Source organism: Condylura cristata, unplaced genomic scaffold (genome assembly GCF_000260355.1).
Source record: "Condylura cristata isolate star-nosed mole 26May11 unplaced genomic scaffold, ConCri1.0 scaffold00022, whole genome shotgun sequence".
Classification (NCBI taxonomy): Eukaryota; Metazoa; Chordata; class Mammalia; order Eulipotyphla; family Talpidae; genus Condylura; species Condylura cristata.
The window spans coordinates 1,802,226-1,815,867 of NW_004567123.1; the positions used below are offsets into that span (position 1 = coordinate 1,802,226).

The 13,642-nt window shown below is 44.2% G+C and overlaps 1 protein-coding gene across 1 annotated transcript; it reads right to left on the reverse strand.

Moving 5' to 3' along the window:
* Window positions 1–7,735: 7,735 nt before the first annotated feature.
* CSTL1 (cystatin-like 1) lies at window positions 7,736–10,851 on the reverse strand. Its single transcript, XM_004686927.1, has 3 exons — window positions 10,633–10,851; window positions 8,536–8,646; window positions 7,736–7,819 (listed from the first exon to the last, which is right to left on the reverse strand). The coding sequence occupies exons 1-3, from the start codon at window positions 10,849–10,851 to the stop codon at window positions 7,736–7,738; spliced, it is 414 nt and encodes a 137-aa protein (XP_004686984.1).
* Between the last annotated feature and the right edge of the window lie 2,791 nt (window positions 10,852–13,642).

A 13,642-nucleotide genomic window follows, 5' to 3' on the forward strand; every position in this document is an offset into this window, starting at 1 on the left:
TCCAGAGATAAAGGCAGTAAATTCCAAAGGGGAGTCATCAAACACTCCACTCCAAGACTAGAGGCAACAGAATATTTCAGAAAAAAGGAATGATAAAGCATGCTAAGAATAGAGCTGGGACACAGGGACTTAGTTCAGGGCACAGAGACATTAAGACAGTGAGTGAGACCACTGAGAACTAACCAGTCACAGAAACACTGATGGGGCTTTAGAATAATTAGGGCAAGAAGGTCTATATTCCCTAAAGCATGACTCCACTTAGGCTTCCTTGCCCCTCCCTGGCCTGGTTCCACCTGCCTGGGAGTCCCACTTTATTTCCATTCCTTTCCTCCTCAAATATCTGCTTGCTGGAAGTCGTTCCCACCTTAGGCTCCCGCCTGTGTCTGCCTTTCAACAGCCTGAAATCGGGGCAGGTTCCCTATACTCAATAAACCTTTTCTTGCTCTAAACCAATTTGCCTCCTCCCCTGCTTGCCTGAGCATCTGCGAAGTTCCTGCTGCGGCTTCATGAGCCACCTGCAGGTGCTGGTCTAGTGGTCGGGCTCAGCACTGCAGCCTGGGATCTGTTCCTGGCTGGGAGACTCGGCATGAAAACCTGACACTTTGATATCACTTTGATTAACTGAAGAGAGAGAGACAGTTGAAGGTTTTTGTACTTACCACTGGTCAGGTTAGTTACTGGTTACAGAGCAGCATTAATTCCCAGAAGCCTCTGGGCTTCGTGGCTTGGAGGTAGTGAAAGCTCTCAGGAGCTGCACTTGGAACTTAGCTGACATGGGCAGAAGGATGAGTTACAGGGGTAGTTGTTGGAAACCAGCTCCAACTATTGAGGTGTCTGGAGGCAAGACAGGCAGGACCCTAAGGTGGGAAGGCATCAGTGAGTGGAGATTCCTTAAAAAGGGGAGAAGGAGAAAAAGGGGAAAGGAGGGCAAGGAAGACAAGAGAGTCAGAGTTGGGTGCAAGTGTTCCTGCTCACTTTTTGCAGGTCTTTACTTATATTGTGTAGCAAGATTTAGTTACAATAATGCATCAGGTAAGTTGATAAGAAATAGGCATAAAAGTTTTAAAGGAAGGACAATGCATCCTCTTCCTGCTACTTTATGGCACACTATACTATACATCTTTGTGATAACTTTCATGTATCCGGATGTTTAACTAGGACTTCAAAGGATCAGGGTCTGGGAAAGGATGAGCTGTCAGCAAAGGATTTAGGAGTCCTAGGGAAGGAATAAATTGTGTTAGCAGAGGCATTGGTGATAGTTTAAAGCAAAGCTAATGGCTAACTTAAGGTTAGCAGAGAGTAGCTAGTGTTTGTTTTAGGAAGAGGTTAAATAAGACTAACAGAGAGTAGTTAGTGATTGTTTTAGGAAAAGAGTAAATTAAGAAGAAGTCACATAGTTATGCATTAAGCAAAACCTGTGTTGATAATGTTAGGAAAGTGTCCATGGGTCCTTATGCCCTGGGAGTTATCTAAGATTCACTTTTTGTCAAGAGACCAAGGAAGCTTTCCAGGAGTCTTGATGCCCCGGGTCTTATCTCTCCAGGAGCTTTCCTTTTGTCTTCAGTCAAAGGAAATTTCCTGCCCAGGAGCAGCTCAGCTTGTACTTTGCCCAGCCAGGTAGCCAATTTAGAGCTAAGGCAATCCAGTTACAAACTGATGTTGCTACAATATTTTTTGATATTATGATTATACAAAAAAGTGAGGTCATAACTTAAGTTAGCAGTGGAAATTCTGATTTTTCAGAGCTTTTCCTGAGCTACCTGGAATCTGTCAGACGATAGACACTGCATAGCTTGTGTCAGGTAGTAGGCAGAATGCAAACATAGGATATCCCCGGCACCTATGAATTGTGAACTGAGATGTATAGAAGTTGTCACCAGGATGTTGACACTGGTGCGAAGTGCATGTGTCTCATTTTGTCACGTGTAGACTCACATGACCAATACCACAGTCAAGAACAGCAGTGTGTTTTAGTGGATCCACCTGTTCTGCTCCCCACTCTGTCTCTAGTGAATCCTCTCACTCCCTACCTCTTTGACCTGCACCCCAGTTCTTGAGTGCATAAATAAATAAATCTTAGAAAAAATAAAAAGAAATAGAATATTCCATCATTGCAAAGATACTCTGTTTTACCCTTTTAAGCCTTTTATCCTTTGCCCCAACATGTCAAATTCTGTGTAATTTATTCTCAGTCTCTATCATTTGCTATTTCAAAATGTAATAAAATGGAATTTTTCAGCATGTGAGCTCATGAAATTGTTCTGGATGCTCTTGGGATCCATCCAAGTTGCTTTGAATATCAAGTTTGTTTCTTATAATTGCTGAGTAGTCTTCCATGATATGCTATATCACAGTTTGTTTTAGCTATTTGCTTGTTTTTAGAATACACTTATTTTCAAGTTCAGGACTGTGTTGCTGGGCTGCCCCTCTACTAGAAAGTACAAGTTTTGCACATGTGTAGATTTTCAAGTGAAGGCAGAAAGTGAAGTAGTGGGGAAGTGAGAAAATGGGTATAAGCAGTCAATTAAGAACAGGAAACTCCAAGCCCCAAGTCCATTTTTCAACCTACTGAGAAATAATCACAGACCAATTCAATTAAAAATGGAATGTTCAGAACACCAACATAGCAACACAATAACAATGGACCAAAGCTGGTTTTGGAAATGTAGGTTAGGTAACTTGAGACAACTCTGTGGGCCTCAGTAGCCTAGGAGACCCCTGAGGCCCCAGCTAATCAGCAAGGGATACAACGTGTAACACATAATGACCAAACTCATTCCTTGTCCATTGTACCTGTATAAGCACCTGCTTCAGTTTTAGTCACCTACTTGGGAAAACTCTCCACTCCACTTTTCCTATCCTTCTTCCAACCTATCAATAACTTTCTTGCTTTTCTGTAACTTTGGTCTCAATGTTGAATTCTTTCCTTGCTGAAGTCAAGAATTGACAAAAAGCCTGCCTGAGGTTCTTGGACTCCCAACTTGCTACCCCCCCCCCAAAAAAAAAGAGATTCAGCGTTTTCATCTCCAACTATGAGATACATGAAACAAAAAGAAAACCCAATGCATTAACTTCCTAGAACTGCATTAAGAAACTACCACAATTCTACTCCTAAGAATCTACCCAAAGGACACAAAAAAAATTAATTCAAAAAGACACCTGTGCCCCTATGTTTATTGCAACATGAATTACACTAGGTAAGATATGGAAGCAACCCAAATGCCTAAAAATAGATGACTGGATCAAGAAGATGTGGTATATTTATACCACGGAATATTACTCAGCAATCAAAAATGATAAATTCGTGACCTTAGCAGCAGCATGGATGGAGCTGGAAGAGATTATGCTCAGTGAAAGCCAGAAAAAAAAAAAGAAAAATATATAGAATAGTCTCACTTGTAAGAGTAATGGAGATAAACCAAATAAGGAAAGCAGGGAAAAAAAAGTAACTATAGTAAAGTAAAAACCAAAATCATCAGGCAACTATAGATAAGAGACATTCTGTAGGAGAGGAGAAGTGGGAGAAGGATCAGGACAGGAGTAAGAAGAGCACAAGGGACTATGGTGACAGTGCACAGGTGAATTGGTGGTGGGAATTTCACATGGAAAACGTGAAGGATGATATAATAAATATAATTTGTTAAAAAAAAAATCACAAACTTGGTAGCTTAAAAAACAGAAATTGTTTCTCACACGGTTCTAGAGCCATGAAGTCTGAAGACAAAAACCCTTTTCTCCCACTTGAGGCTCTAGTGGAGAATCTCGATTTGCCTTTCCCAGTACCTGGTGGCTGCTGGCATTCCTGGGCTGTGCCCCATCACTGCCATCTCTGACTCCTTCTTCACACACCTTCTACTCCCTGTGTCCTGAATCTCTCTCTACTTCTGTCTCATAAGGACACCTGTCTCAGTCTCTGGACTCCCCATTCCTATCACAGGTGCCTGCTTTGTTGGCCGTTGTAAAAGCAAAGTGGCGGGAATTGGGGAGTATGGGAGTAAAGTTCACTTTAAAAATTCCAAACAAATCCACAAAGTTTAGCATATAAAAAACTAGAGTACCAATATGAAATTACATTTAAAAATATAGATATAAAGGGCCCTCCTTGGTGGCACAACGGGTTAAAACACCACATGATGAAGCTATCTGAAACCACTGCAGCATGAGTTCAATCCCCAGCCAGGGAAGTGACCCAGATGCTGTGGCAGACCTCTCCTGACCTGCCCACTGCTCCCCTCAGCAGTGTGTATTTCACTAAATCTGCCTGTTCTGCTCTCTACTCTGTCTATGGTGAATCCTCTCACCCCATCCCCCATACCACATCTCTGGCCTGTACCCCAATTCTTGTATGCACAAATAAATAAATCTTACACATATATATATACATATATATGTATGTTATGCATATATATAAAACAATTAGTTCATATAAATAGAAATATAAAAAAGTAAGAACTTAGAGGTTGAACAAGATTTAATAATTACAATTAGAGAGATAAATTAGGTAAAATGAAAATCTTGAGTAAGTTAGGTAAAGCGAGAACCTACACAGGTCCTATTATCAAATGAGTCCACTCTTAGATAGGTACCCAACAGAAACATGGGCATACATCCTTAGCAGACATGTGTGCTTATTCTTTTCTTTTTTTTTAAGATTTTATTTATTTATGCATACAAGAACTGGGGTGTAGGCCTGAGATGTTGGGTGTGTGAAAGGATTCACCAGAGACAGAGTGAGGAACAGAACAGACAGACTGACTAAAATATACTGCTGAGGGGAGCAGTGGGTGAGACAGGAGAGGTCTCCTGTACCATGTGGGTCAGTTCCCTAGCCAGGGATTGAACTTGCGCTGGAGTGGTTGCTGATAACTTCATAGTACTGCACCACCAGGGAAGGCCCCAAGCATGTTTATTCTTAAAAAGTAGAAACTACCGAAAAAAAAGGGGGGAGAACTACTCAATACTCCATTATCAGTATAGTAAATAAATAAATTGCAATTTATTTATACAATGGAATTCTACAGGATAATAAAAGTGGGCTACATGTTGACACCACAATGATGAAACCAGAAATATTTTGAGTGAAAGAAGCCAGACACAAAATAGTATGTATTCTATATGATTCCATTTCTAGATGTACAGCCAAGACGCCAGCTAAGCTGGTGTTTTAGAATCTAGGCAGAGGCTACCTTTGGTGACTCCTCTCCTGTAAAGTGGGGTGACTGCCCTTTGATAGGTCTGTCAAGATCACTAAGCAAGATGAATGTTGTGTTGGCAACATCACATTGACAAAGAAACAGGAGTAGTGGGGCGAGCTGTCCAATGCAGGATGCTCCCCAAAGAGAAGATGCTGGCCTTTTTGTTAATAGAATACTCACACAGCATCAGTTACACAGCGTGGTAGAACAAAAAGAAAGGGTGGGTGAAATGAAAAATGTGCTTATGTCATTTAGGGTTTCTGGGGGAGGTGAGTCTACTGCCCAGGTATTTTTATTGCTTGATGACCTGGTGTTGCAATGGAAACCATACCCTAAGCCCCCTTGCCATGGTTCCAATCTTATCAACCAGACATCCTCTCCTCTGATCAGTCTCTGGGATACAAAGTCACACATCAGTCAATGGCCCCAGCCATTCCGGCCACAGATTATGATGTATGTATGCCCTTGTCCAGGGCTATCAGGCATCCTGCTCTTGTTCAATTTGGAAAAACCCTTGTAGGGTCTAAGATACTACATTTTTTCAGTTCAGATAATGTACTGACCAGGCTGTTCTGACCTTGTACTGGAATGCCCAACTGCTTGTAACAAAGATGGTGGCCAAGCAGGCCCTTTAAGCTTAATAGACCCACAGATGAAGAGACTACAGATCAGTCCAGGCACCAATCAGTCCTCGATGACATTGGCTCAGCAGAAGCAGTTACTTCTATCTCTCCTCTATCCACCCATCACCCTGAAGCCTCTCATGAAAATCTGATGTTCTTCTTGTACAGTTACACTTCCCCTTTGGAAATGCTCACTCAGACTGTCATTGTTCGCTAGATATATTATGATTTTATAACGTTTTACCAAGCTATGTGGGCGGGAACAGTCCTGAGAGGAGCCCTCTGGTACAGTGGTGATCTCTCAGCTGACATCTGCTCCCCATTTCTGGTCAGCATGCATTTCTCTGTGCTCTACAGGGAATCACATGAGGGAAGACTAGGTAGGTCTCACACCACCAGCAATGATCACTGGGGAGGCTCAAGCCCTCTGTGAAGAAGAAATTTCATGCACCAGTCCGAGACTGCTGTCCTTGGTTTGCCTGCAAAGTTGCCCTTGGCTGCAATCTGGGAACTTGGACCACCAAGTCTCCTATGTTGATAAAAATTTTCCCTGAAGATAAAAGGGCTTCATAGCATCTGCACTGTTGGTAGAAACAATGTGAGTTATACTGAGTACTTGCTCTCCTCTGTAGAGTCTGGAACTTAGTTATGTGCTAGGCAGTGGCTCTACGTGACCGTTTCCCATGGAAACCTGTGGCATCTAATGAACTTCCCTGGTCCACAGCATTTCACATGAGTTGTCACAATTTGCTGCCAGTGCATTCTGTATGACATGTGTGGAGAAGACTCTGAGAGCTTAAGCCTGTTTTCCTTTCCATCTTTTCCTTTTGTATCCTCTCACTGTAATAAATCATAGCTATGAAGATGACTGTGGGCTAAGGTCTGGGTGATCTCTTAATGAATGATTGAACCAAGGGGTCTAGACTTGGGGACCTCAAAGACACTCACAAGACATGTGTCAGTCACAGAATTGCATAGGCCAGAGGTTAGGATTTGCCTAAATCATGAAAAGTCTCAAAGTATGGGCTGCAGTAGAAGAAAATTATGAGATTTCTCCCAGAGAGTTAATAGCCTTCTATTCAATTTTTTTTTTAAGATTTATTTATTTATGCACACAAGAGCTAGGATTCAGGCCAGAGGGGCAGGGCTCTGAGAGGATTCACACTGAGACAGAGTTGGGAGCAGAACAGGTGAATTTACTGAAACACACTGCTGAGGGGAGCAGTGAGTGGGTTAGGAGAGGTCTGCCCCGCCATGTGGGTCACCTCCCTGGCCAGGGATCGAACTCATGCTGTAGGTGCTACAGATAGCTTCACACTGATGTACTTTAACTTTTTGTGCCACCAGGTAGGGCCCATTCTACTCAATTTTAAGTCACATAAACACCATTAGATATACATGGTGTGATATGAGTATGTGTATGCTGTCTGTGCTGTGTGCGAGCATGTGTGCATCTGAGTGTGCTGTGAGTGTATGTGAATATGTGGGAGTGTGCACATGCTGTGTCATGTGTGCGTTCATATGTGTGAATTGGTGTGAATGTATTTTGTGAGTATGTGTGCGTGTGGCTCATGTGTGTGCCCGTGTGTGTGTGCATGGATGACTGCACATGTGTGTGGATGCACGCATGTGAGCTAGTGTAGGTGTGTGTGCAGGTATGAGTTATGTGTGTCTATGGGAATATGTGTGTGAGTGTGTGTGAAGATAAGTGTATCTCTGTGTGGGGGTGAGCACGAGTGTGTGTGAGACTTAGTGAGTGCATGTGTGTGAGTGTGTACGTACATGGCATGCCTATGTATATGAGTGTGTGTGTGAGTGGGTGTGCAGGGGAAAAGGTGGTCCCTTCAGAAGTCTGTTAACAGAAAACACACAGGATTTCAGTCTAAGGCTTTATTAAGGATCTCTGCATGCGCGCTCTTAGCCCTCCAGACAGGAGTTGTTCCAGAGCTCATAAAAATTGATCCAGGGCACAGTGTATATCAAGAAATCACAAATGAAACTCTGTGGAAGGATTAAAGAAACAGTCAGTTTTCAGGGAAAAAATGTTTTGGAGGTGAACAAAAATCTGCCCACCTCAAGCCTTTATCTGTGAAGTCTAGACCCATCAGTGTGACTGCACACTTCACACATTGGGGTGGGGGCATTTGCCAGCAGGGGCAGAAGGCGGCGAGCCAAAGCCAGCACAGTCACTCTGTGTTCCGCCTGTATCTCCCTGCGTCATTGGGAACCTCGGTCCCTGAGGGGTGCTGGGAGAGAGCTGGGCAGTCAGCTCAACACAGAGATTTTGCCCCAACTCCCGTCTCCTGCAGCTGACCTAAGCCCAAGGGAAGACCCTGGGATCTGCCTTACAGGTGGTGGCACCAGGAACACAGGAAGGGGCAAGTGAGACTGGAAGGAGGAAACTGGACCATCCTCTGGGCACTGGAAAGTGCGCGGACTGACCAGAGCAAAGCCCAAGGGAAATACACTGTAGTCGCCTGAAGGCCTGCAGTAGGCCAGCAGGCAGCAGTCCAGGGGCACCAAGGCCTGGGCCCAGGAGTTGCCATCAACTGGAAACCCTCCCTACCACCCCAGGGTGCCTCTGCTCCCGGGTGGTCAGGACCAGCCTTTCCTTCCCTCACTCTATACAAGTGGAAAGGCTAATGCTCGAATATGCTAAAATGTTTCACTTTCCCTCTTGATCACCAGCCCCTTCTCGAATGAATGCTATCACACACCTTCTTCAGCTTCTTGCTTTGAAAGTGACAAGTCTGATTTTTCTTCTCATTCCTCTTGCATTTGGTCCGGCTAATCTTCACTGTGACCAAATACTCCACGCCCGTTGTCAGCTACCAGGAAGGGAAGTCACAGTTAGCTTCCATTCCACACATCCAGCTACTGATTCTCTCCAGGAAAAGCTGGGACAGGTGCCCCGGGAACCCCAGACCCTGTTCTCAGAGCACATCTGCCAAAACCTTGTTCCTGGAGACCTGCTTATTCAGGGTCTCTGCCCTTTTTACATCACATTTTGGAAGCAAACCTCTTGTCGGACGTGGGATGTGCCAATCTCCTCTCCCCTTCAGTGGTAGGTATCCCCGTGTTCAAGATTGTGTCCTCAATCATGCTGCTCTACTGGTATTCTGCCCACTTTCAGTTGAGGAAACTAGAGAGTCTGGGTAGCACCTGACCAAGATTTCATAAAACAAATCCAGGCCCCAAACCCAGAAGAGGGGTCTGGAGTGTAAGCAGCCCATATGGCCACCTCCTGGACCCTTAATGTACTAACTAGACACAATCGTGCAGACGCAGTTGCAGTGATGCCCAGGGACTGCTGTCCCAGATCACCCAGCTATCAGGGGACACGCATCCATTTGAATAGCATCAACAGTTCATTCATAAACAGTATTTTTAGAGGAAACTGTTCACTGCAATGGATTGATTTCACAGGACAAGCATCCAATTCTCACGCTTGAGGAAGAACAAGCCAACTTTTGAGAAGAACGTTGGTGGACGGACGCCACCTTGTGGCCACGTCATCGCAACGCTCTTGACTGATGAAACACCAGCAACAGTGCGTGAGAGACAGGACAGGGGCAGTGTGGGGTGCTCTTGTATCACACTAATCTGCATCTCTGTCTCCACCTGGGCGGATTTCTCCAGTTTCTGCTTCTGTTCTATCTGGTCATGTCCTTTTGCTCCTAGTCAATTACTTTTTGTGAAGCTAGCATAAGATGTCTTATTGCCTCTCCCAAACATATAATTTATTATCTGACCTAGAAGAAAGATTGAACCACAAAAGTGGTTTTCAGTTTTTCTTTCCTCTCTCATCTTCAATTGATATATTTAAAAACAAAATAAGTAAAATGAGAGATGATAGGTTGAAGTTTTATGCCTCGCTCCCCAGCTCCCTTCCCTCCAAAAACACCCTCCCATAATTCCAGGTTTCTGTAGTGTGCAATAGATACTTCTGTTTAATTCCAGATTTCTGTAGAGCACATGTAAAAGTTATCTGTGCAATTCCAGCTTTCCGTAGAACAGCCCAACACCCTCTGTGTAATTCCAGGTCTCCAGAGAGTGCAATGAAACCTTCTGTGTAATGTCAGATTACTGTACAGTGCAGTGGCAATGTCTACACTTCAATTTTCAATCCCAAACATTGAAAAAAACATGTTGTTGAAGTGAACCTACAAAGAATGATTATATCTTGCCAAGTGAGCCCACTGAAAACATAATTATCATTTTTTCTATCACTCTAGTAGGACCTAATTTTGAAACGAAAGATTTTCCCAAGGAAGAACAACTGAGAATTTCAAAGGAAATTTTTGTTTCAAAGTGTCACAGAGGGCCTCCTGGTGGCACAGGGGTTAAAGTCTCAGCACTATCAAGCTATCACTAGACACTGAGGCCTGAGTTCAATCCTGGCCAGGGAGCTGACCTACACAGTGCAGCAAACATCTCCTGCCCCGCCTCCTGCACTCATCCTCTTCATTCAGCAATGTATTTCAGTAAATCCACCTGATCTGCTCCCCATGCTCTCTAATGAATGTTCTCACCTCCTGCACCTCTGGCCTAGACCCCAGCTCTTGTATGCATAAGTAAACAAAATAAATCCTCAAAAAAAGAAGTGTCTGGGTTCCACTACAGCCCTTAGAGTTTTGCAAGCATTGCTGGGGTCTGAGCAACTCTAAATCGCTCCATCTCAGTGAAGCTACCTCCCCACCTCAACTTGGTGCAGCCATCGCTTGGTTCTTTCTGGGAACCATCTTGTGTCCTCACATGTCCAAATGGGCGGGAATGGAGGTGATGTCCACACGCAGAGAAAAGGAGGTACAAACCTGCACCTGGCTTCGGAGGAGCTTGTCAACTTTAAATAAGTAAGAGTCGTTGCTGGCATTGTTGTAGCTTTCCATGAAGAAGTTGAGTGTTGAATCCATGTTTTGCTTGCTCATGGACTTCTCCTGAAACCCTTTCCATCCTTCAAAGTGGTCCAGCTTGGCCGCCAGGACCAGCGCAGTCAGCAGCAGCAGGGGGGTCCTCCAGCAGCCTAGCGCCATCTCTGTAGCCCTAGAAGCCTCCTCGCCACTGTAACTTTCAGAGTTGTGTGGTCGCAGTGCTCACTCTTCCAAGGAGAAAGATGGCTGCCTGCATTTAAACAGAGATTCAGGTGTGAACATGAACCTCATCTTTTGAGGCCTTGACCAACCCACTTTGGAGGCTGCCCAACCCACTCTCACTCCGCTCATTTTCAACACTTTTGTGACACCTGGTAGTTCAGGCAAGCAAAAGTTGTAAACACCTGCTAGAATGGCTGAACCCCCTCCCCACCCCCCCTGCCTCACGCCCCCTGGGGAAGAAAGCTCCAGGGTTTCGCTTCCATTGTTATGGTTAAGAGCTGATTTTTGGATAGAGAGGAGACATTGGTGGGACTCAGAGAAGATGACATTGGGACTAAAATATAAGGGATCAGGGAAATGGAACAGGACATAGTGCATTACTTACCTGGGTTTCCAACAATCTAACCAGCCATCAACTGTTCCCTCTAAAACAGGTTCTGTTTGTTCATTTGTCACTTTCTCACCACCAGTCTCTGCCCGCGACTCTGCCCGCCTGATCCTGCTGTGCCTGGAGGTCCTGGCACTAGTACTTATTATCTTGATGTGACCCCAGTGAGGCTTTGTGAGGTAATCTGTCTCCTGTGAGGGAGGAATAAGCTTGAGGCTTCTTCAGAAATAAATCCTGCAAGCCCCTGAAGGTTGCGTGTGTAAGGTAGTAAAACCCTCCCTGGTGGCGCAGTGGGTTAAATTAGCACAGACACTTCAGCATGAGTTCCATCCAGCCGGAGAGGTGATCCACATGGCATGGCAGACCTCTCCTGACCTGTCCACTGCTCCCCTCAGCAGTGTACTTCATCAGTCGGCCTGTTCTGCTCCCCACTCTGTCTCTGGTGAATCTTCTTACCGTCCCTGCACCTCTGGCCTGTACCCCGGCTCTGTATGCATAAATAAATAAATCTTCTTTTTTTTTTTAAATGCCCCTAGACCTTATTTGGATTTGGGACTGAACATAATAACTCAAGTGGCATAAAATAGATTAGCAGGAGAAAAGCAAATAAATTTTATTACATTTTGACATGTATGTTAGAAATTTCACAAGTTAATAAAGACTCAAAGAAGTCACAAGAGGGGGCAGTTTTATGCCTTTTAGACAAGGAAACAATCAATTTGTGAAAAATTGACAAAACAAAGGGGTTTGAGTTGTGGTTGGTAACAGACTTGTTTATAGAAACTTCCCAGCTCTACCTCTCTCATCTCTGGGTGTGAGGCTGGTTCCACTCCTGTTACAGGAAGGGGCCTTCCCCAGGGAGGTTTAGGGAAAAGTGTAAGATGGGGTGTCAGAGGAACCTCCCTGCTTCTGCTGTTTTCTCAGACTCCTTCAGATTAAAGCTCCATGTGCCAAGATGAACCTTATCACCTGCACTCAGAAGCCAGTAACAGTTCCTTATTTCAAAAATACTTGTTAAAATGGGATCCTAAATAGAGTCTTACTCCAGAAAAAAAAAAGAATGCTAGTGAAATAGTTGACAAAATTTCAACAGTCTGAAGATCAGTTAATAAATACTCTGTTATACTATTAACTTCAAACTTTTCACCACTATACTGTAATCATGTATGATGTTAACATCTGGGAAACAGGATAAAAGACATATAAAAAAATTACGGGCCCCCCCCCCCCCGGTGACACAGCAGGTTAAAGTGCAGCACTAAAGAGCTAAAGCCACTTCAGCATGAGTTCAATCCCCAGCCCTTTCCTGACCCGCCCGCTGCTCCCCTCAGCAGTGTACTTCATTGATCTGCCTGGTCTGCTCCCCTGTCTGTCTCTAGTGAGTCCTCTCATTGCCCCTGCAACTCTGGCTTGCCCCCCAGTTCTGCATGCATACATAAATAAATATTTTTTTAAAAATATGCTCCTTGTAAAGGATCTCATCTTAAAAGTTTAACTTAATTAGATCCTAAGTCAGAAATTACTTCAGAATGAAGGTTAGATGTTCAAAATATAATAGGTTATTAGTATACTATGGTGGGGAAGCACAAGCCTTGATATTGTGCAGCCCTGAATCTAAATCCCTTACTAGGCATCTGGGAAGAGTAGTTTAATCTCTCTAAGCCTGTTTTTACATTTAACATATGCATGGAAAGAAAAAATAAAAAATTGCTGCTCTGGGATGATGCTAGAGACTAAGTGAGTGTGGACGAAGAACCTACTCCCAGCACAATCCTCAGGAGAGCTCAAATACATCCTCTGTGAAATTTGCCCATGACTCTGAACCCACTGCTGAAACCTGTCATCTATTGGATCCCAACAGCCCAAAACCCAGCCACCCTCCATTGTGAAAACCCTTGGACTCATTCTAACATCCACACCTGATCCTTAGAGCCTACCTGGTGGGGCTTGTCCTGCTTGTCCTGTTCTCGGTGGTGGCAGCTGTGGAACAGACTGAGCCTGGGCTGCAGGAGTGTCATTGTAAAGTAGAAATAGAGGGCTTCTGAGCAAGTTGGCAGTGTCTACACCTGGGATATGCTCAGAAGACAAGACATTCATAGGCTATATTAAAAAACCCATACAAAGAGCATAGCAATAAGGAACAATAAGAAATATGAGGCTTGGTTATGTCCAAAGTAAGAGAAGAGTGGTCTCTGTTAACATCCATGAAATAAAAGGAAAATATAGACCATGGCTAGGTCCAAATATCCAAGGAATAAGACAAAAAAGAGGGCCTGGCCGATCACTCCTGGCACCTCTTGGCTCCTGGCAACATTACTCCAGTCTCAGCCTCTGCCTCTCCTT